We start from the raw sequence: 22,535 nt of genomic DNA, 5'->3' as shown, positions 1-22,535 counted from the left end.
TCTAAAGGAAGCCCCGCCCCTCTCGCGAAAAGTTTTCCAGCAAGTCCTGCCGAACCATTCCCCAAAATGACATCAAGCCGCATGGCGGGGTTAGTGGGGCCGCTTTCGCATATAGCGGCCCGGTACGGAGTAGCTCTGTGGAAGCTTCCCCTCCCGCACCGGATCTACCTATTGAGGTCTCGTCGTTTGCATTCCGTCTCGGTACACGACATTTGGTAACAAGATCAGGGTCCTCACACTGCAGTACACGATGGAGCAGCAAGTGACGCGACTCGTTGAAAAGGCTTGGGACAAGTTCCAAAAGACGCCGGCCGACCAGCGCCTCAGTGAGTACCCTTGCTTGCGGCTATCGGGTTGGGGGGCACACGAGCATCACCTTACCCTTGAACTCCCCTTGGTATCTTTGTTAAAGACGATAGCTCCAATAAGCCTCGAAGTCGATGTCTTCAGCCCTGACGCACTAACACACCGCAGTGATCGGAATAGCCGGGATCCCAGGCTCAGGTACACACACGCGATGATCGCCTCCCCGCCGCCATGCCAATCGGCATTCTAACGCCTACCAGGCAAGACAACCCTCTCACAGCTATTGACAACTCGCCTCAACGCCCGCGCCGCGACCCTTGACCCTTCCAATCCCTCCCGGGCGACGCACCCCCCCCCGACGGCCTTTGTCCCCATGGACGGCTACCATCTGACCCGGGCCCAGCTCTCCAGCATGCCCGATCCGGTGAACGCCCATGCCCGCCGCGGTGCAGTTTTTACCTTCGATGGGGACTCCTTCCACAAGCTCGTCATCTCCCTGCGCGAGCCTCTGCGCGCCGACACTACTCCGATATACGCACCGAGCTTCGACCACGCCGTCAAGGATCCCAAGCCCGATGACATCGTCATCCAGCCATACCACCGCATCATAGTCTTCGAGGGCAACTACCTAGCTCTCGATAGGTCTCCATGGAACTATGCCGCTAGGCTCATGGACGAGCTGTGGTTTGTAGACGTCGACTTCGACGTGGCGAGGAAACGTTTGATTACCAGACATGTCATGGCCGGTATTGCCAAGGATGAGGTGGAGGCTGACAGAAGGGCAAGGGAGAACGATCTAGTCAACGGGAAGGAGATTGTCGACTTCCGTTTACCCGTTGATGAGTTGATTATCAGTCGGGAAGATGACAAGTGGATTCACGAATAAGCTGTAGGCAACAGCATCTCCAGCATGTATTCTTATGAAATGGGGCCTAGTCGCTTTGCTGACAGAACTGCGGAGTCTGAATTATCATGTGTCTGTTCTATGGTCTTGTGATTGTGAGGCTGGTTCAGTATTCCTCGACATGCCACACTCTAAAAGGCCTTTTCCTATGGACAACTGCCCGTTCGCTATTCTTGGGTAAATCCTTTCCCCAATGATCAGCTTCACTAATCTTATCACTCCTGCTATTGGGATCTAGATATGAAGTGCCTAGACCTGTGTTCTTCTCGTTGCCCTCAAATCACTCAGAAGGCGCTCCAGTGAAACTACCCGCATGCTTGGCGCTGCTGTATCCAGTGGCGAAAATTGAGCTCCCAAGTCCTCTCCGCATACGATTATTACCAGAACCCCTCCGAGATTGATCGCGCTGGGAATGAGGCTGGAATTCTTGAGCATTGGGTGAGAATGCTCTACCTGTCTGCTGTCCGATTAGGTCTGTGACGCGATGGATGGCATGCACATTCTCTTGGCTGGGATTCGGGGGTTGTCCGTTGGATTGTCCAGGATAGCTGATGTGATAAGTGACGCTCACAGAGTGCACGATACCGGCCGGTGGACACTGAAAACCGGGAATTATGGAATGCGCATCCATTTGGGGCGTGTAAGTGACATTGGGTTGGGCCATGTGGGGTGTCGCCAAGAGAGGCGATGTCATCTGCGGCGATGTCAGATGAGGCACTGGCATAGCAACTGAGATTCTCTGGCTGCTTTGGCTTTGGATCCCGGAAAGAATGTTGGGATGAACTGCAAAGGATGGCGTAAGAGTCGCTGTGTGGGTGATCGTGGAGACCGCTTGCCCAGAAACCATCGCAGGTGTTTCCTTCGAAGAGCTATCCTGCTCATCGACAACAACGGAGGCAGCAGGGGCAGACACTTCCATTTCGAAGTATGTAGCAGTATCGTTCATCTTCGCTTGGTTATTCTGATCAATGGCAATACTGGAAGGGTGTTTGTCATTGGAAGGAGGTTGAAATTCAACTGCAAAATCGCTTGAAGCACCAGAGTCCGCAGCCCGGTCATTGGATTTTTTGGGTTCAGCGGCGATGGGAGCTTCCACAACAGTGGTGGCCTGAGCAACAGAAACCTCGGGGCCGATACTGGCACCCGCATCCGTCGACTTTGGAGTGGTAGGGTTGGTGCCATTCGCTGTCGAACCCATCTGAGCTTCGTCGTTTGCACCGCCCATGTCGTTCTCGGGCGCACCGTCAGCCTTGATCTCATTCTTGTCAACGATGTCATTGACGGGTTTATTTTCCGACGAAGACCCTTTGCCTACCTGAGCTGAAGATTTGGTAGTGGCGGCAGCTGCCTTCTGGTACTGGACTGCCTCAGACAAGCCAGGCATTGAGATATGAAAGCTTCCTCCGGTCTTAGGTTGAGGCCGTTTGCCTGTAATCCAGTCCTTCAGTTTGGCGCTTTCATGCACGGTGGGCGATTTCTTTGATTGGCGGTCCTGCTCGAGGACGTCTTGAGTAGTCGATGACGTATTTTTCGGCTCTTTTCCATGTCGGTTCAGAGGTATCTTGACGTCGGTGATACCAAGAGGAGTCCGGGCAGAAGCACGCTGCTCCAACAACTCCTCAGCACTGTAGCTTACACGCTGTCGATTGGCCTTGTACATATCGGCGTCCTTGACCTTGTTGAGAGAAAGATTGTTAAAGGCATCTGTGATGACATCCGTACTGATTTCTGATTCCTTGGGAGCGTTTTCGTCGTCTTTTGCTGACGATCCCATTTTCTCGATCACCGCCTTTGACTCTGGAGTCGCGTTCTGCTCGGCGACAGGGACGACTTCAACTCCCATATCATTGTTAGCAGCAGCTACATCGCTGAGGTAGCCCATGACTCTCTGTAGCACTGCTGCCCGGTCCTGAAAGTTTGTGGCTGTCATCTCGTCTTGGAATTTCAGTCGGTAACGACCCTCTTCCCTACCATTGCCATGGTTGACGAATTTGACAACACAAAGGTTACCCTTCGTGATTTCGAGGGTGTAGAAGCTCATATTGTGCTTCTTGACGAACACCTCGGGGAGTGTCATGACAAAAAGAGATTGTCCCTCGGTGCCCACTGCGGCGTTGATGACTTTAAGATCGATCATGACCATGTGATCCTTCCCCTTCTCAGGGACCCAAGTCATGCATGAACCAGTCCAAAAGATCACGACTTCGTCGTCCTTTGAGCCAATTCTCTGAGAAGCGTGGTCATCCTTGACGGTGTTGACATGAGTGACAGAAAATTGAATGTTTTTGGACCCGGTTTCGACACTCTGGTCCTTGAGAAGCTCCTTGGTTGTCACGGGTGTTGGAAGGGATACTGCGATTTCTCCAGTTTGAGAAGCTGTAGAGATATCCGTCGTGACTGGCTTGGTGGCTTCCACAGATCTTCCATTCTCAGGACCAGGTTTGCTGGGCAAGACAGTCTCCATTTTCTTCTTCATCCTCAGATGAGGAGGCAAGGACTTCTTGGATGCTTGCGCTACCGCAGCGTTACCAGATTGTGGGCTGGCAACTGCGACTGGATTTCTCGAGACCGTAGGAGAATTATCCGGGTCGAATCGATGAACCGCAACGCCGGGAGGAAGCAGAATACCGTTCCGGCTCGTCTTCATTCCCTGAAAGCTTGTGCTGTCCTCATGTTAGGCAGTGTGCCATTGAAGGAAGAGAAAGTCACTCACGTGGGACAACGAACTTCGGCCATGAAGTTCTTCACTCGGCCTGCGGTGGGTCGATGAACGCTAGGTCCGCCCAGATCATCTAGATCTCTAACAGCCATAGCTTCGGCGTCGTCAATCCCCTTCTCCGCCATTGCTATATATGCGTTAGCTTGGTTGATCAGGTGCTCCAGAAAGACTCACCGCGGTAACCATCCAGAGCCTCGCTGTTCTCGGTAACGGCAGGCGGTTGACGAGGCCGCTGTGGAATGTATCGCGAGTTGGGAGTGTCGTCGAGTGGCAACTCGTTTATGCGGATAGTACCAAGGTCGTTCTTTCCATTGTCAGGCACAAGAAGCTCTAAGATTTGGGCAGGGTAAATTCGAACACCTACCATCATTGCATTTTTGACCAAATCATCTGCAGTGTAGGGGTTTGACTGTTTGTTTGTGTTGACTTGGGCGCGCATGGTAGGCATTCGGTCTGTCCTTCGCGACGTCTGCTCACCCCAGGAACCCATAATGACGGCTTGCCACGACGGAACGGGTTGAGAATCGATAGTTTGCTTAATGAGTCAGGCAAACTGTAGCCTCAGAATGTTAGATGCAGTCTTTCGCGATGATAGAAAAGTATTCGAGGTATATTTTGGTGTAAATGGAAGGAAATGAATATGAGTACAGAAGGTAGGAGGGCAGGCAGCCATTATACAGGGCAGCGATATTGCAGAACAGGGAAAGCTGAATCGGGAATCAACTGCCCATTCTTGGAATATCTCACGTACCTATGTTCGCGGTCTGTGACCTCTTTCGCTGGGGTGGACTGCTTGGTCAATAAGTATAGCTGCCGGTGTAAGCACGCAAATGGCAGGAAGGAGCCGAAGTTAGGCACAGAAAATGATCGTTGTTGGTAAGATGATGTTTCTGGCTTCTCAAGATTGAGTGATTGTAGTGGTGTGGGAGAGTGGAAGAGTGGAAGACTGAAAGTGGTTGAGGTGGGGTAAGAGGCTTGAGAGGTTGAAGGAAAGAAGGGAAATACCGCTCTTGACTTGGCTTCCGGATAGCAAGAATATTGTAAGGTATTTTTGGGCAAGGAGGGTGGGGGGGGCACTTGCCCGATGATAGTTATAAATGGGCAACTTATGTGAAGGGCAACAGCAGAACCTGGTCAAGTTATTCCTTGAGGTGAGCAAAAACACACAGGTAACCTGAGAAAAAAAAGTTTGAGAAAGTAAGCAGTGGGGTAACAGTACAAGAAATCCATGGATGGCTTTGTAGAAGTGACCAGGCTGTGAGAACATGATTGAGGCTGGCAGTCTTTATCTGGCGTGCTTCTTAAGTATTGCAATGCAAATAAAGCGTCCCGCATGAAGACAAAGAGGCCTTGCGTGGTTGTATATCAGACATTCTAATCCTGTCTGCTTCAACCCAGTACCTGTTCTGCCTTCTCGGACACAACGAGTGGTTGCAGAATCTCATAGAAGTAAAATGAGGATAACGATGAAGAAAGTTGACACTGAGACCAAGCCGGCGGATCGTCAACCCTTCCTTGAGACAATATAGGTGGACAGAGAGCAATAGAATGTATGCATATTTCAATTACAACAAGCATTAACAACTCCTACCTAAAAAAGAGAAAGAAAAAGAAATCGCCCGTCACAGTAGGAAGATTCGCAAAATAACCCCATTGAAATTGAGCAACAGAAAGCTTTGAAAATGCGCTGGACTATTCTTCTAAGTAACCCTACTTGGAAGTTGGTAACAGCTTTGGAAAGATCTCATTTGATGGTAAGCTCCATCAAAGTATCGTTTGATCCTGGTGCACGGCATTCCGTATTTGCAAAGCAACTGGTAGATAACTCGACACGATGGATAGGATAACGCGATGATGCACCTTTCAACATAATGGCGCCAGAGTCCACGATAGCCTGTTTATTCGCAACCAAGAGACCAATATCGAAACAAGGGAAGCCAAACGGCATGGAACATGATTTTAGCTAGACGTCAGTATACAATTTACATACCAAGTGATCATGTAGCATCAGTTTAAAGTGTGATTTTACTTTCAGGTGTCAGTTGTAACAAACATTATAACTGAGGGTACTGATAAGCAAAGATTACCGCAATATTGGTAAAAGACAAATCATGCCATTGCCATTAACTCATGCCATGTAATGCTCCCTAATAGTACAATGCTCCCAGTCCAGCTTGGTGTTCCCAATCCTATTGAGATTTTCCATTCATTCGTAATCTATCAAATTTATTTTTTGGCGGTGGCATCTCTGGGGAGGTCGTCAAGTCCCTCGACGGCCTGGCGGCCAACGTTGCTCAGGTCAACGTTGGTCGTGGACGAAGGGTCGCGCAGGGCAGAGGCGGCGGGCTTATCGCCACTGATGGGGGCTTCAGTACGGCCGCTGCCAACGTTGACGTTGCGGGCATCGGCGGACTGCCAATCAGGGGCAACGGGGGGGTCCTCGGGAAGGGGGAGGTTGGCCTTAACGCTCTCGATCTTATCGGCCTTGGACTGTGTCATTTCGGCGGTTTTTGTTGGTGTTCTAGAGGGAACAGGCGTTAGCGTCTGCGGCTGCGATTGGTCAAGTGGAAGTGGCATGTAACTCACGGTGGTTGATTGATTGGTTAGCTTGGACTTGATGTTAGAGGATTTCCGGAAGTTGTCTTGATCAAACTGTCTCGATCAGGGTGTGATGGTGTGATGTGATTGGAATCAAGAAGGCATTGTGATCGAGCTTCGATGCCAGTCTTTTATGCTAAGTCGAGCGACAGTCTGCAGGAGCTCCAGGATGGCAAGCTGGGTGCAAGCTCTCAGAGCGCTGACGTCAATGACGTCAAAAATATGCAATTCTGCGGCTCTTTGCAGCCTCTTTTGGTGGAGAACGGCTGATGTTCATCGTCGATTGTGATGAGATGTGGAGAACTCTAACGACGAAGGGGCCCATCAATGACACAAACCGCTCACGAACAAATGCTCCAGGCACCTGCAAGCTCAAGATGCAGAGGGGTCAAAGTGGTAGGTAGATCATCGAGATGCAAGTTTATTGAGGGGTTGGGATCTTTTTCTTCTGTCTTTTTTTTCTTGTTATGGAGGGGGCTTAGTTCGTAATCCTGTGTCATCACCCCGTCCCTGAACGCCCAAAATCCCAGCAAACCCCAGGTTCCGATCCTTTTCCCGATGCGTAGATGCCACCCTCGCTATATAGACATTTTTGATCTGCACGTCAATTATCTTCAGCCCTGCCACTACGTAACCCGTTGCCGCTCCCACGTGTTTCTGGTTTAGGCCATCCTCTTGTCGGTTTCAGCCGAGGTCGCCTTGTCTCCTGTATCGGGGTTCAGGTAATCGGAATCCTCTGCTGCTTCGTATTCTTGGATTAGATCCGACACGACCTCTCGGGCCTCGTCGAATTCGTCCAGGTTTTCTGCAAATGGTGCCGTCTTCTTGTATCCCTCCATGAAGGCATTGCGTTTCCGCATGCCGTCATATTGTCTCAAGATTCTCTTGAACAGCTGTAAGACTGTCAGCGTACGATTGTCCCTGATACAGGGGCATGGATAAAAATACTCACAGTCGCAATGCTTGTGTGGTTCGCGAGCATCAACCCGCTGACACGGTGAGCCATTGGGATATAGGGACTCCGCTTTGTCAGGGCCACCTGGATGCTTGCCGGGCCCCAGGGAATAAACGTCGCGAGTCGTCGTTCCCGGATTCTTAGCAAACTCTTGTGGACGTCCGTAGGGTCCACTTCGCCCTGAATGACGTTCAAAATGGAGATGTAGCAGCTCTTCTTTCCTGGTTGGGTCGAAACCATTCGGTTCTTGGGCTGCAGCAGTCTCCGCATGACGTCCAGCACTGTAGTCTTACGCACTGTCTTGGCCTGCTCAACCTGATCACCAGTGAACGGTGTGTATGCTGTCATCAGGAAGTGGCATCGGGGAGTGGGAATCAACGAGGCCAGAATGCTGACCAGATCGTTGTGCATGTATCCCGGGTATCTAAGAGTTGTCGTGCTGGCAGACATGACGGTTGAAACCTGAGAACCCAGGTCAGTGTGGACAGCGTGAGGACGAAGATGCAAAAACTTACCAATTGGTTTGTTTGAGCAAAAGAAGGCTCTTGGACATGCAGTCTGTCGGCTGCGATGCGTGATAGGGCTCCGTTGTCCAGCACCACAACCGAATCGGCGTTCTGCGTTAACCTTCTCATGGCGAGAACGCTGTTGTATGGGTGAACAACAACATCTCCAGCGTTTGTGGTGTCGGGAAAAACAGAGTATGTCTGGATGATCTTCTTGGGAAATCGGTCGTTGAGTCGTTCGAGGAGGAAAGAACCAAGGCCGGATCCGGTACCGCCTGCAATGGAGTGTAGCATCATAAAGCCCTGGATAAGAGTCAGCATCATCCAAACAGCTGGATGCAAGATGCACGTACTTCCAGTGAGTCACTACCATCAGCTTCACGGTCGATCATCTCCATAATATCCTCATAGACCACCTCGCCCGTCTGGTAACCGTCACCCCAGTTGTTCGCGGCCCCGACTCCATTTTTGCCAACATAGAAGTTCTCCGGGTTGTAAATGTTCTTGTACGGTCCCGACTGAATGCCTTGAATGACCTGATACTTGTCAGTATGACTGGTGGCCCCTTATCTGTATCGAAGCACGAACTCTCGGCTCCAGGTCGACTAGGATTGCTCGCGGGATGTATCTTGTGTCGTCACTCTGGTAGTAGAAAACGTCCTTGCGATCACCGCCTTCGGTTGCAAAGTCCTCGAGGTTCCCGTCCTGGTTGATACCGTGCTCCTGGCAGAGTTGTTGCCAAAACTGGCTTCCGACTATGCAGTGTTAGCCTCAAAGCTCAGCAGTTGCCTTCCGTTTGAGCTACGATCGTTGGGCTCGTCGCAATGGTGGGGTGACTGACTGCTGTTGCCGCATTGTCCGGCCTGAACGGTAATAATTTCCCTGGAGTAGTTTGTTAGGAAAGGATATACACGAGATAGAGAGAGCTCGTGCGGCTAACCTTGGCATATTGCAGTATGACGGCGGGGGTTTGACGACGTTGGGCTTCTAGAAATGAGCTTCAAGAACTCGTGATGTTGGACGCAAGCCCCTTGTTCTTATCGATAAGAATAACGCGAAGCGCGTTCTGATAGGCTTACATAATCAAATGTGGGGGCCACAGGGACACTACTCTTGCACTTTGGCTTACATCTATCCCACAAACCGCCAGCCACAACTTAGAGACTTGAAATGCTATCTCCATTCCTTTTGTTTACGATGAAACAGCCCACGCGAACTAGTCAGGGCTGGTCTTTCATCTTTCTCAACTGGACCAGACTGTCTGTCGAAATGAGCACAATGCCCATGGCTTCTTGTATTGGCGGCCTCTTCATATTTTGCACAATGGGGTGTCTGAGTGATAGCGTATACCATGTAATCAACCCGCCCAAGAGGTCATGGGCCTCGATGAACATCTCGGATGTTTGTGGATACTTTAGCTATGTCGTCTTGTTCCCATTCCAAGCCAAGGTCGCTAAAGGAAAGTAATCAAGCTAGCTACTCGATCCAGACGAGGTCCCACGTCTTAGATCCATCCAAGCCCCTATTGAACGCCCCTATGGCCCATGCGAAATGCGCTAAGAAGAGCTATAATGAAAGGCGGGGAACCACAGATGCGGGATTTGCTTCGTCTGTAATTGTGGTCATTTCGAAAGTCGCACAGCCGTGGGAAGTTTGGTTTAGACGCAATCTACACCGGGCAGAAAGAGGCCCGCCTCTTGTGTAATCATGCAAGGCTCTTTCGGATGCGTCCCCCTCTTCGAAGCAAAGCATCTCGAAATAAGGTAACATCGGTAGCATGGGACCGGAAGCCCAAAGCCTGGAGAGCCAAATTCACTCGCACGTTTTCGGGCCAGCTGAACCGTAAAGTCGGTGCCAACTGTCAAGTTCCAGCATCTGCATCGCAAAAAAAGCGCCCAAACAGAGCAAGGAACGACTGAAGACCTGGACTGGGACATGGGACTAAACGCAGGTGGCGTGCCCGAAGGGAACCGCTGCTGGGTCCTTGTCTCTGATTCCACCCCCTATGTCTGCCTCCGTCGATGCCCATTGGCTCGGAGTCAAAGAAGCAATTAAGCCTGGCCCTCCACTAACGCTGCAACTTGGTTTGGGGATTGCTGACCATCACAAGGATTGCTGGTCCCTCCCTTCCCTCTTGCTGCACGACTACCCCATCGGCCCCCTTGTCTCTTCCCCGACGCGACCACCTAAGGTTCCTGAATCCCAGAGTCTCAAGTTCCCAAACACCACAACTGCAACAATATTGATCTTCTATCAACCGTGCAGAAGCGACCTCAGCCTGCCCTTTTTGGGTACTGCCATATCTTTCTGGTCTGCTGCCAGCGTTGTCAGTTGGTTTTTTTAAGCAGCTTTTCCGTTGATCGCAGTGCTGGTGATCTCCGACTCAAGCACCGTTGTTGTCTCGGTTTAGCTTCCCTTACACCCTTTACCATCCGGCCGCATCATTGCCTCGACCGCGATTTCAAGACACCCGACCTACCCCTACAATCCAGTCTTGCAATCACGAGCCCAACCCCTTATTGGGTTACTGTCTCTCATTTTGCGACGACGACAACGACGACAGCGACGACGACCGAGCCATGGTTGAAGCGTCCAATCCATTCTCTAACATTCAACGCAGCTTGGTTCTACGATACTAGTACGGTTTCCGATCTCTCATCGGTTCGCTCTTTCCATTTTACCTACACCCCGTCACCATGACGGACTCGAGACGAGATGAATCCGTATCGCCAATGACAAGAAGCCCTCGCGCAACCTCGCCTTCTACTACGGGCCAGCCAGACTCTCTTGCCGCCCCGCCTCCTCCACCAAAAGACGCTCCTCCTGCTCCTCCGAAGGACGTTTCCACGCCCAGAAATCCTTCCCATATCCCGATCGACGCCGGGATCGAAGCAAGAGACTATATCAACGGAGGAGCCCCCCACGACAGCGTATCGCCTATCCAAAATGGCAAGCGACCGGCACTACCCACTCTCAACTCGGCAGACAGCGCGTGTCAAGGCCCAGGAGGTCTCCCGCGGATGCCCGAAGATGTAACATACTCTCCCGAGCCAGCCTCGCCGACTGATCGTCGAAGCGTACAATTTGCTCGGACGGACACAGTCTTGGAGGCACCAACCAGCCATTCACGACAACCGTCAGGTGAAGATGGTGGGGGGAAGTCGATTGGTTCGGCCTTTATGACCAAGTTGAAGCAGCTCACTGGGTCAGGTAGCTTGCAAACCCTCAAGACAAGCAGCTCGGGCAACTTGAACGACAATGGCACGCCGCCGTCGATGGGAAACTCTCCAACCACCGGGCAGTTTAGGTCTAGGATACCCCACACACTTGAGGAGGATGGAGGCAGCGATGCGGACGCAGACGTTGAAGAGACTGCGGATGAAGGTGCCGCATCGGATGCCGCTAAGCCTAAGAAAAAGAGAAGAATGCGTCGTTCGAAGAAGCCGCCGACGTCCGTTCCAGGTACGCCAAACTTGCGGCATCTCCCCGGCCCCGATTCGCCTGTCGGACATGGTCGCATGGGTTTGCGAAGGCGCCTGAGTATGCCCGACCACCACCCTGAACAACAACATGGCATGTCAGAGGGCGAGGGACGAGATCAGCTTGCCGGACCCTCATGGATACGTTCACACCGCGCGCGCGATGGCGACGGCAACGAAAGCCCCGGCGGCAGAAGGATGGGTCACATGCGCCGCATCACCGTGCTCGGGGGAGGTGGCGTTTCTGACGGCGATGCTATAACTCCTAGGAGACCATTCTTTGGCGGCGAAAGGCCATCGACGTGGAAGTATGTCAAGAACACCTTGAAGCTTCTTAGGCAGAAGAAGGAAGACCGGTTTGATTTTGCCAAGTCAGCCGAACTCATGGCAGAATTGCGTGCCGGGGCCCCTGCTGTTCTTATGCTGGCCAGCATGATCCAGAGAGATGAGCACGGCAACAAGCGGATTCCAGTCCTCCTCGAACAGGTCCGTTTGCGTATAACCGACAGTCAGCCCGAATCCGACGACGATAGCGAACGACACTGGGTCTTCACGATGGACCTCGAGTATGGCAGCGGTCCAAGCCGGATGAAATGGACCATCATCAGAACGCTCAAGGATATCTACAACCTGCATGTGCGATACAAACTTGCGATGAGCAACGATAAGTACTTGCATGGTCGCGCCGATGTGGGAGCCCGACCTAAAATGCCCAAATTCCCTTGGGGCGCCTTCCCCTATCTCCGCAGTGCCCGCAACAAGGACGACAGCGATGAGGAGGACGGCGCAAGCCTCAGGGGCGACGACCTCGGCGAAGCAACTGCCGGCGAAGCCACGGCCGCCGAGGGTACTGCTGGAGAGGGCACTGCAAGCGAGTGGGAGGGCGGACGCGCTGGTCCAGGTGTTAGGAAGAAGTCCCGCCTTGGCATGCTCGGTATGCGTAGGAAGTCCACTGGTTTTACTGAGCCCGGCGAATCTGGGACAGAGAACCAAGCCGACCTCGTTCAGTCACGTAAACGGTACTTTGAACGACAAAGAAGGGTGTTGGAAAAGTACCTGCAGGATATGATCCGGTGGTTGATGTTCCGCGCAGACAGCAACCGCCTCTGCAAATTCTTGGAGCTGTCTGCGTTGGGTGTGCGTTTGGCCGCCGAAGGCAGCTATCACGGCAAAGAGTGCTATCTGCACATCCAGTCCTCCAAAGGCATGGACTTCCGCCGGGTCTTGACACCAAAGAAGGTCATCGCCCGGCACAGTCGCAAGTGGTTCCTCGTGCGGTCTAGTTACATTGTCTGTGTCGAATCACCTGAGAAGATGAGCGTTTACGATGTCTACCTTGTGGACTCCAAGTTTCGGATTGTTTCCAAGAAAAGCACATTGAAACAGTTGTCCAAGGGCAAGACCAAGAAGGATGAGAAGGAGATCGACCTGACAGAAGAGGCCGACGTGGAGAAGCATCACACTTTGACACTCCATACTGCCGAACGGAAGGTCAAGCTGTTCTCAAGAAACCAGCACATCATGAAACAGTTTGAGGACTCGATCGCCGAGATGCTCAAGCAGACTAAGTGGCATGACATCAACCGCTTCGACAGCTTCGCCCCCATTCGGACAGGCGTCTTCGCGCAATGGCTTGTGGACGGCAGAGACTACATGTGGAATGTGTCCCGCGCAATCAGCATGGCTCGCGATGTCATCTACATTCACGACTGGTGGCTTAGCCCTGAGCTTTACATGCGGCGTCCAGCGGCTATCAGCCAGAAGTGGCGCCTGGACCGTCTCTTGCAGCGTAAGGCCCGGGAGGGTGTCAAGATCTTCGTCATCGTCTACCGTAATGTCGAGGCGGCCATACCCATAGACTCGGAGTATACTAAGTACTCCCTCCTGAACCTTCACCCAAACATCTTTGTGCAGCGATCTCCGAACCAGTTCAAAAAGAACCAGTTCTTCTTTGCCCACCACGAGAAGCTTGTTATTGTCGACCATGACGTAGCCTTTGTCGGCGGGATTGACTTGTGCTTTGGTCGTTGGGACTGTCCGCAGCATCCAATCACCGACGACAAGCCAACAGGTTTCGAGCATAGTGAGCAACCAAAGGATGCCGAGCATTGTCAACTCTTCCCCGGAAAGGATTACTCCAACCCTCGAGTTCAGGATTTCTTCAAGCTTGATGAGCCGTACGAAGAGATGTACGACAGAAGCAAGGTTCCCAGAATGCCGTGGCATGATATTGCTATGCAGGTTGTGGGCCAACCGGCCAGAGATCTGACAAGACACTTTGTTCAGCGATGGAACTACGTCAAGAGAGGAAGGAAGACAACACGCCCCTTGCCATTCCTGCTTCCGCCCCCTGACGTCAAGATGCCCGAACTTGATGCTCTTGGTCTGACTGGCACTTGTGAGGTACAGATTCTGAGATCATCGGCTAACTGGTCTCTCGGAATCGAGCACACGGAATGCAGCATTCAGAATGCCTATGTCAAAATGATTGAAGACTCGGACCACTTTGTCTACATCGAAAACCAGTTCTTCATCACGAGCACTGAGGCTTTTAACACAAAGATCGTCAACCGCATTGGTGATGCACTGGTCGACCGGATCATCAGGGCACACGAGAACGATGAAGACTGGAAAGCATGCATAATCATACCACTCATGCCCGGCTTCCAGAACACCGTCGATGAGCAGGAAGGTACCAGTGTACGACTGATTCTTCAGTGCCAATACCGCAGCATCTGTCGCGGAGACGGTTCCATCTTCTCACACCTTCGCGCTGCTGGCATCGAGCCCGAGGACTACATCCAGTTCTATAGTCTGCGGCAATGGGGCAAGATCGGTGCCCGTAATGCCCTTGTCACCGAGCAGCTCTACATCCACGCCAAGTGTATCATTGTAGATGATCGGGCGGCGCTGATTGGCTCCGCCAATATCAACGAAAGATCAATGCTCGGAAACCGTGACTCTGAGCTCGCTGCTGTTGTTCGCGACACCGACATGATTTGGTCCACAATGGCTGGTAGGCCTTATCGCGTCGGTCGCTTCGCACATACTCTGCGGCTCCGCCTGATGCGTGAACATCTGGGACTGGATGTGGATGAGATCTTGGAGGAGGAGAGACAGGCTGACTTGGATCGTCAAGCTGAATACGAGGCAGAGATGAATCAGATCTACACAGACGATGCCGAGTCGTCTCCTGTTGCTGGCTCAAGCGGGCAGCATACAGACGAAAAGCTCACCAAGCCAGCGATGCCAAGCCAGGCTCCGAGCTTCAATCACGATGCCGTTGTAGAGCCTGATGAGGCGGCGGATGAGGCATCGTCCGTGTCTTCGTTATCTAAAGGTAAAGAGCGCGATGACCGCGTGACCGGAAACGAAGCCCACATTATGGACATTGCCGGGTACGGAAAGGACCATTGGAAGGATGCTGCTCAACTTGGTCTCGACCAAGGACGAGATTCTATCATCGTCAATGGCAGAGAGGTCCTTATTCGTGATGTGTTTCCGGAAGGAAAGGGCACTTTGGAGTCGCCAATGCAGCCACACGAGCGCAAACCGTCAGCCGATCACCATACGGAGGAAGAAGGGGGTGTTAGTAATGACGCTTTACCGCCCGTTCCGGCACTCAACAGACGGACTACCGACCAGCTTGGTCTGCCTCGGACCGCAGGGCTGCCCACTTTGCCTGTTGTGGACGACACGGATATTGGCGGCCCTCCTGTTCACTTGGATCAGAGCGGCCAGCCAACCAACGGGCCGTTGCATCCTCTGGCTGCCGATATCAGGCCCGCACATATCGATAAGGACTGCATGCGCGACCCGATCAACTCCTCCTTCTTCGATGATATCTGGAATAGAGTAGCGGAAAACAACACTAAGCTGTACCGTCGCGTCTTCCGATGCATGCCTGATTCGGAAGTACTTACGTGGCCCGACTACCGAGAGGCTGTATCCTATTCGGAGCGATTCAGAGAGAGCATGGAAGGGAAGACGAAGACCGACGATGGGGAACCCAGCCTGAACCGTCACCAATCCCCCGTTGCGGGCGGAGGTTCTGGCATTGGGGCGCCTGGCCCTAGTGCCATTGCTAACGGCGCCACCGAGAAGGCGGAGGAGAAACTTCACATCAAGACCAATCACTCGAACCATCCTCGGATTGTCATCCCCAGAGACGACGATGAGTTGAATGAGAAGAATGAACAACCCGGTTCGAGAGCTGGGCCCAACACGGACGCAGAGAGGGCGACTACTTCTCCCCGTCCATCAGATGCTCCGTCGCCTGTTCTCCCCGCTGGGGACGTTCCGTTCCCTGCATTTGAGACAGGCCCTACTGCAGATGCCAGCATGCTTGAACCAGCGCGGGACAAGAGTAGGGAACGACGGACAACATTCTCTCCTCTGGAGAAGGTGCCTTCCAGAGACGTGAGCATCTCAGCTCAGCAAACTCAAGGATCGGTTAGACGCCGCCGAAGGGCCACTACTAAGGGCAGCCGACGCGGCATGCCGCCTGAAGAGGTGCTGGGGAGAGGTGAAGCGGAGGAGCTACTCAGCATGATCCAGGGACACGTCGTCAACTTTCCCTACGACTGGTTACTCACTGAAGAGCAAAACGGTAACTGGGGTTTCCAGGTGGATGGTGTTGCTCCCCTGCAAATCTAGTAAGAGTTCATTCCTACCCATTCGTGATCTTAGACTAACAGCCACTTCAGCAACTAGGTGTTATCCAAAGTCGAGGATTGTCTCATGGATTTTATGAACAAAACCTCTCTGTACGGCTGAATCGTCGCAAGAAACATCTATACAGCGGATGGCGTCAGGAGGTGGCTTTTTGGCATCATAGGGTTTCTTCGTTGCATTATTTCTATTCGTGTGGCTTCGGCCCTTGTTTTTTACATGTACTATACACAGTCTTACACGACAGCCATTATTATATCTTTTCGCTCACCCAGATGGCGCCTCTGCACCCTGCCCGGATGATGCCGGTCAGCAGCCAGTGCGGCTTTGCGTTCTTGGCGTCATGCTCGACAGCGTGGTCAAGGTGTTCTAGCTCTTCGTCTCGAATGCGCCGCAGCGTCTTGATCAGATTGGTGAATTCCGGCCCAACCTCGTAGCCCTCAGCCTCCCACTCGCTGATCATCTCGAGCAGAGTCCGGATCTGGTTGTTGTAGTGATCGCCAATTTCCGTCTCGACAGCCTCTGTACAAGCCATTGCCGCCTCTCTTCCCATAACTGCCGTGCTCCAGCCTAAACCGGTCGACAAGAGCTGCCAGACAGGGTAGAGCGCAGTGGGCCGTACACGGTGCTTGTGAACAAGCGAGTTGAATGTTTTGAGGTGACCCTCCTCTTGCTCATACATGTGTGCCATCAGCGGTCGCAGGTGCGGATGCCGGTTCACAATCGGAGGGGTCTGGGCTGTGTAGATTCGGGTCGCGGCCAGTTCTCCGGCTTGATTGACACGTAACTGGCCATAATTTTAGTACATATAGGATGTGCGAGTGTGTTTTCTGTGCGTACCGCAGAGGAAAGGAAATCCCGCTGCTCCTTCGTCAAGGGCTTGCGACGAGGAGGCGCTGCTGCGCTTGTTGCTTCGGCCTGCGGATTGGTGGGTGAAGTAGAAAACTGTCTACATGAAATGCAAATGACCGGCGCAAGCGGGTTGCGCGCACCGAGCCTGGCGATGCCGCTGCAAGGCCTCAACAATGATCGTGTCGATGCCATTGTGTTGTTTGAAAGTGGGTAGTTCCCCTGCCTACTCAGAGCTCGAACTCAGCCGAATGCAAATGATGGTGTCAATGATATCGAACGACCCGACCCTGGTGGATGGGGGGACCTTTTCTGTATGCTGATTGGCTGATGCCATGCCGGATCGGATGAGCACAGCCCGACGCTCCGACGACCCACCCTGGTGCAGCTGAATGACATAAGTTCAGCCAATCATGCACGCGCTTGCGACACCGATGTCCAAAGGCTGTGAATAGAAGCCAGACTTCCAGGTCCTTATTCCAACCTACTGGATCATCACCATTCACCTTTGCCCGACTATCAATTCTATTATACTGATTAGGACGGCGCCTTGATTATCTGCACAATTCTAAGCAGCTGGTATCTTGTTTCCATATCGATAGCCAATCGCATAAACGAACGGCCCGTCGCGAACCCCCCGACTTGCCAGTCGCAGGCAACTGAGGCATCCTTACACGACTGCTTTAGCCATCCAGACTCACCATGGCTGACATTGATGACGAGCTCTTGGCTCTTGCGGGTGGTGGGGAGTCCTCCGATGAGGAGGAGGAGGAGGAGGAGGAGGTGATGTCGGAGGCCGAGAGCAAAGCGCAATCGGCATCACCGCCGCCCAAGGCAGCCGCGAAATCGTCGGTGGCAAAGAAGGTGAAGAAGCGTGTGGGTGGAAACGACTCAGAGGAGGAGGGAGAGGCGTAAGTGCCTCTCATTTTTTTGCAAATCCGCGCAGGCGCATTCTCGAACTTCGCCTTCACTTCCACATACTCGAGGCCAGGCCTAACCCTTTCTACTTCACGCCGCTTCGCTAAATTGCGCGCGCGCGCTTTCTTACTCTCACTCAATAACTACCTGCCTCTGCAATCCGCACCGCTAACACAATGCGACTTAGCTCGTCAGCACCCGGTAGCCCCAACTCGATCGGATCTGCCGCAATGGACGAGTCGGACTCGGAAGCTGAGCCGCAGAGAGCTGGACACGACGATGACGAAGAAGACAAGTATCCTGTCGATGGCATGTTCAGGAGTCTTGCCGAGAAAGGACAGGTGATGGCCATGCGCGAGGTCGAGAGAGAATCGCTGCTCGCAGAGCGTCAAGCCGAGATAGAACGTCACCGGCAGAACCGCATGCTGCGCCAGCTGGTCAGCAAGCAGGAGAACGAGGAGAAGAAGCAAAAGTTGAAGAAGCGCAGCGCCGATGCCGCCGACCTCGAGGACGCCTCGCGCAAGAACTCGCGACCGCGCACCGACGGCAAGACGTCTGCGATAGATACACTGCGTCGTGCACGAGCGGAGAAGAGCGACCGCGCCCGTCGTCGCGAGGAGGACCGCCAGAAGGGAACGCGCTCGCCGCACGATGATTACAGGGACCAGGACAGTGATGAGGGAGGGGACTGGGAGGAACGCGACCGCCGTCGCCATCACAAGTCGCGATCGCCAGATGATGAGATTGTCTCCCGCGAGCTGCCGCCACCTGATATCCGCGATTTCGAGCGTGTCCGCGTCGGAAAGAGTCGCTTCGCCGAGTACTGCTTCAACCCGGGTTTCGAGGCAGCCATCGTGGGATGCTATGTTCGCATCAGTATTGGCCCCGATCCCAAGACCGGCCAGGACGAATACCGCATGGCGCGCATCCAGGGTGAGTTCGGCGGCCCCTTGTTGTATGACGAACAGATTCTGATCCCTTCCAGCCATCACTGTTGGCAAGCCATATGCAATGACCGGTCCCGGTGGCGCTTTTGTCACTGACCAGTACGTCTTGGCGGCACATGGCAAGGCTGAGAGGCCATTTCCTTTCATTTTCTTGTCGGATCGGCCATTTACTGAGGTATGCCCCTCTCCCGTCCCCCGGCCGCTGTAGGTTCGTTGGATTAACAGGAGTAGCGCGAGTACAACCGATACGAAAAGGTCATACAGTCCGAGGGACTCACTCTTCCCAAGAAGCAGACTCTTCTCAACAAGATTGACGACATCAACGCACTCATCAATCATCACCTCACCACGACGGAGATTGACGAGCGCATCCAGCGCAAGAACGCCCTGCGCAAAAAGTTCGACCCCAAGGTCCGCGAGCGCCTCGCTCAAGAGATCGAAGTTGCGCGGCTCAAGGGCAACACCAGCAAGGCAGAGGAACTACAGGAACAGCTTGATGACCTTAAGACGAACGTGCTTGCTTTCAAGACGAGCCTCAGCGACACCTCGTCCAAGCCGAGTACGACGTCGCAGCAGGACCGCCTGGCCAACATCAACCGACAGCGCCGGCTCGAGAACGCCGAGAACGTCCGGAGGGCGCAGCTCAAGGAGAAGGCCGAGGCGCGCAAGCTGGAAGCTGCGTTGGAGAGGGGCGAGGACATCAAGAACGATCTCTCAAGGCGACTACGCACCAAGGCGAAGTTCATTCACGATGCCAACGACGCCATTAAGAAGCCGTCGGGCAAGGACAGCAACGCGAGCACGCCCGGGAACGGAACCCCAAAGCTTGGGGCCCAGGAAAAGAACTGGCTGCCAAACCTGGCCAAGCTGCAGGCCGCGAATCAGGAGAAGAAGGGCATCCCAACTATTCACAAGCCCCTCATGGACGATGACATTATCGGAGCTTTGGACCTCGACATTGACGTCGACATTGATTAAGAGGGTATCAATAGGGATTCATTTGTACGGCAGCCCGTGGTCGCTGTGCTTGGGTCGTTCACCATGTTGCTATAAAAGAGGGGCCGGGAATGGGCGGCCTACACAGGCACCGCGAGGTTTTTCTTATTTTACTCTCTTCGAGCGCAATGGGCTGTAGATTAAAGACACAAGTACTCCGCGGTATAAGCGAAACAGCGGCTTCTGCGAGAAAGCAGACCAGTCAAGAATTGAACCAAGCACGTACTGAGGGCGTTCTCATCACCTTGATTCAGCTTACCCGCCCCCCGTCGGGTGTTTTTTTTTTTTTTTTGAAAAAGTCCACAGTCCAATCAACACTGGGGCGGGGGGTGCGGCCGCAAGTGCGCTACTGCAGAGTACCGCCCACGGCGGGGTCGGACTTTAGGCTGCGTGGCCCGTACCGCCGGCGCGGGGCTGGCTCCATTCCGGCGCATTGGCTTCTGCACGTGGGGTTCTGTCCCCCGGCTGATGAAGCACCCAACCCAGGCACGCCGGCATGTCGTCGTCGTTGTCGTTGTTGCCTTCGTCGTTCCCATCCATTTAAGCCATCCACCTGCGCGCGCGCACCACACCCCCCTCCCCCGCTGCCGGCCATTGAATCATCCCGCGACCACGCGCAACCACGGGCTACGAGCCTGAGTTTGACCGAGGCAGCAGGTGCCGCATCAGTCTTTCCCTTACGGCTCTGCAGCCTACCAAGAATTATCTTGCCATTTTTTTTATGTTGTGCGAAAAGCTTTCCCCCACCTTGGATCCATGTTTCTCGCCGCCGGACCTTGCTCCAGCTTAAATACCTAGGTAGCGCCGGCCGCTACCATCGTTACCATCGCATCTTGCGACGTGTCTCGATAGAAATCCCTCCCTCCGTTCCGGATCGCTACGCGTGTTGGGTTGCAAAGAAAACCGTCACCAGAGAAGCAGCAGTATGGAAGCCATGACCTTAGAAACAAAACCTCTCCTCAGGGAAGGGTCGTCTGTCCCGTCAGGTATTCCGCCGCCCCGCGCCGTCGCACATGCGATCACCTCATTACCCCCTCCCTTTCCGCAGCGCCAAAGCTAACACGCAAACCCTGTACAGCGAATTTCGCCTCGTCCCTATCCGAGTCGCCCGCCTCCGCCTCTGCTCCCGCCCGCCCTCGCCTCCCGCAAGCCATCGCCCACCGCGGCTTCAAGTCCCTGTACCCGGAAAATACCCTCCTCGCCTTCCGCGGCGCCCTCGACGCCGGCGCGAACGCGCTCGAGACGGACCTGCACCTGTCCCGGGACGGCGTCGTGGTGCTATCGCACGACGGGAACCTGAAGCGGTGCTTCGGCGTCGACAAGAAGATCAACGAGTGCGACTGGGCGTACCTGGAGACGCTGCGGACGGTGATGGCGCCGGGAGAGACGATGCCGCGGCTGGAAGACTTGCTGGTTCTCCTGGCGGAGAAGGGAGCGGGGAGGGACGGGGTATGGGTGCTGTTGGACATCAAGGTACGAACGAGTGCGCGCTGACAAGTCCCTTTGGGGCCGGGTGGAGATCGACTTGTCGTCGAGGGAAGGTGGGTGCTGATATCGTGAGTGAACAGACCGACGACCCGCCGGCGGAGCTACTCGGCCGCGTGGCAAAGGTCCTAGAATCGACACCGGGCCCCGTGCCTTGGGAGAAGAGGATAATGTTCGGCTGCTGGAATGTAAGTCCCGTCCGCCCTGGCCTTCCTAAACGACTCAAGCAACCGAAGAAAAGGCTGACAACGCCCCGAGCAACCCTATATAACACACGTCCGCACCATTCTGCCCGCCTACCCCCTCGCCCTCATCTCCTGGTCCCCGATCTACGCCCGCGAGTTCCTCTCCGCCTCTCAGCCGAACCTGTCCTTCAACATGTTCCAGAAGGCTCTCGTCGGGCCCGTGGGGCAGCGCTTCATCAGGGACGTCCAGGAGGCCGACAGGCGGCTCTTCGCCTGGACCGTCAACGACGAGGAATGGATGGAGTGGAGCATCCGCGCAGGGGTGGACGGCGTCATCACTGACGATCCGGAGCTGTTCCTCGAGGTGTGCCGGCGCTGGAAGGGCGACGACGACGATGACGACGACGAAAGGACAGTCTCGCTCAAGGCTACGGGCGAGGACCCTGCGGCGCGCGCGGCCCGGAGGGCGGGCCGCGTCCGCGACGGCACGTGGAGGCGGGCGCTAAGACTCCACCTCAACGTCGCCGCCATACAGGTCCTCGTGCTGCTATTCACGCCGGTGCTGATGATTGTCGCGCGGTTCGGCTTCGTCGGGCCGGGGCCGAAGACGGCCAAGGCATTGAGGCTGTGATGCCCAGTGTTGAAGACGATGATGAAGGCGGGGGGCGGCGGACGCTTGCAGGCTCGCACGTCGCAGTGCACCCGATTCGACAGCTCCCAGACTCGCCAAATACGAGAAGAACCAAGACTGAGATGGCAAACATGCAAGACAGAAGAACGCTCGTTTCTGGATTGCGGACGCTGCATGAGGCCACGAAACAGTGCGCCGACGCTGCCGCAAAGGGAGGGCTAACGAAGATCCGCAAGACACAGATGCCAGAATAGAAAAACGTGGACATGGGCGAGGCTTCCCTCGGTGGGAGGCGCAAAGCGATAGATCATCAAGTCAACGCAGATAGGATCGGTGTATGTCATACGGAGACACGCAAGGGGTTTTCTCATCATGGACGATGACAG

The 22,535-nt window shown here is 54.1% G+C and overlaps 8 protein-coding genes across 8 annotated transcripts; 4 read left to right on the top strand and 4 right to left on the bottom strand.

The window, feature by feature from the left end:
* Positions 1-250: 250 nt before the first annotated feature.
* On the top strand, positions 251-1,192 carry GLRG_10220 (uncharacterized protein; the record flags this gene model as incomplete). Its single annotated transcript, XM_008100905.1, has 3 exons — positions 251-326; positions 475-504; positions 567-1,192. 3 exons carry the CDS (start codon positions 251-253, stop codon positions 1,190-1,192), a joined length of 732 nt encoding a protein of 243 aa, XP_008099096.1.
* Positions 1,193-1,490: 298 nt separating this feature from the next.
* On the bottom strand, positions 1,491-4,419 carry GLRG_10219 (uncharacterized protein; the record flags this gene model as incomplete). The annotated part of the gene is made up of 3 exons (XM_008100904.1): positions 1,491-3,873; positions 3,924-4,056; positions 4,104-4,419. The coding sequence occupies 3 exons, from the start codon at positions 4,417-4,419 to the stop codon at positions 1,491-1,493; spliced, it is 2,832 nt and encodes a 943-aa protein (XP_008099095.1).
* A 1,736-nt stretch (positions 4,420-6,155) lies between these two features.
* Positions 6,156-6,506, bottom strand: GLRG_10218 (uncharacterized protein; the record flags this gene model as incomplete). The annotated part of the gene is made up of 1 exon (XM_008100903.1): positions 6,156-6,506. The coding sequence occupies one exon, from the start codon at positions 6,504-6,506 to the stop codon at positions 6,156-6,158; it is 351 nt and encodes a 116-aa protein (XP_008099094.1).
* Positions 6,507-7,189: 683 nt separating this feature from the next.
* GLRG_10217 (tubulin/FtsZ family protein) lies at positions 7,190-8,936 on the bottom strand (the record flags this gene model as incomplete). The annotated part of the gene is made up of 7 exons (XM_008100902.1): positions 7,190-7,420; positions 7,480-7,944; positions 7,998-8,291; positions 8,342-8,524; positions 8,577-8,743; positions 8,830-8,870; positions 8,929-8,936. The coding sequence occupies 7 exons, from the start codon at positions 8,934-8,936 to the stop codon at positions 7,190-7,192; spliced, it is 1,389 nt and encodes a 462-aa protein (XP_008099093.1).
* A 1,748-nt stretch (positions 8,937-10,684) lies between these two features.
* On the top strand, positions 10,685-16,123 carry GLRG_10216 (uncharacterized protein; the record flags this gene model as incomplete). Its single annotated transcript, XM_008100901.1, has 1 exon — positions 10,685-16,123. The coding sequence occupies one exon, from the start codon at positions 10,685-10,687 to the stop codon at positions 16,121-16,123; it is 5,439 nt and encodes a 1,812-aa protein (XP_008099092.1).
* A 268-nt stretch (positions 16,124-16,391) lies between these two features.
* Positions 16,392-17,182, bottom strand: GLRG_10215 (ubiquinone biosynthesis protein COQ7; the record flags this gene model as incomplete). Its single annotated transcript, XM_008100900.1, has 2 exons — positions 16,392-16,925; positions 16,979-17,182. 2 exons carry the CDS (start codon positions 17,180-17,182, stop codon positions 16,392-16,394), a joined length of 738 nt encoding a protein of 245 aa, XP_008099091.1.
* Positions 17,183-17,689: 507 nt separating this feature from the next.
* Positions 17,690-19,830, top strand: GLRG_10214 (plus-3 domain-containing protein; the record flags this gene model as incomplete). Its single annotated transcript, XM_008100899.1, has 4 exons — positions 17,690-17,898; positions 18,093-18,838; positions 18,891-19,027; positions 19,084-19,830. 4 exons carry the CDS (start codon positions 17,690-17,692, stop codon positions 19,828-19,830), a joined length of 1,839 nt encoding a protein of 612 aa, XP_008099090.1.
* Positions 19,831-20,782: 952 nt separating this feature from the next.
* On the top strand, positions 20,783-22,149 carry GLRG_10213 (glycerophosphoryl diester phosphodiesterase; the record flags this gene model as incomplete). Its single annotated transcript, XM_008100898.1, has 4 exons — positions 20,783-20,834; positions 20,927-21,321; positions 21,417-21,521; positions 21,592-22,149. 4 exons carry the CDS (start codon positions 20,783-20,785, stop codon positions 22,147-22,149), a joined length of 1,110 nt encoding a protein of 369 aa, XP_008099089.1.
* Between the last annotated feature and the right edge of the window lie 386 nt (positions 22,150-22,535).

Source organism: Colletotrichum graminicola (genome assembly GCF_000149035.1).
Source record: "Colletotrichum graminicola M1.001 genomic scaffold supercont1.57, whole genome shotgun sequence".
NCBI classification, from domain to species: Eukaryota; Fungi; Ascomycota; class Sordariomycetes; order Glomerellales; family Glomerellaceae; genus Colletotrichum; species Colletotrichum graminicola.
This window is presented reverse-complemented; position numbering and strand designations above follow the sequence as displayed.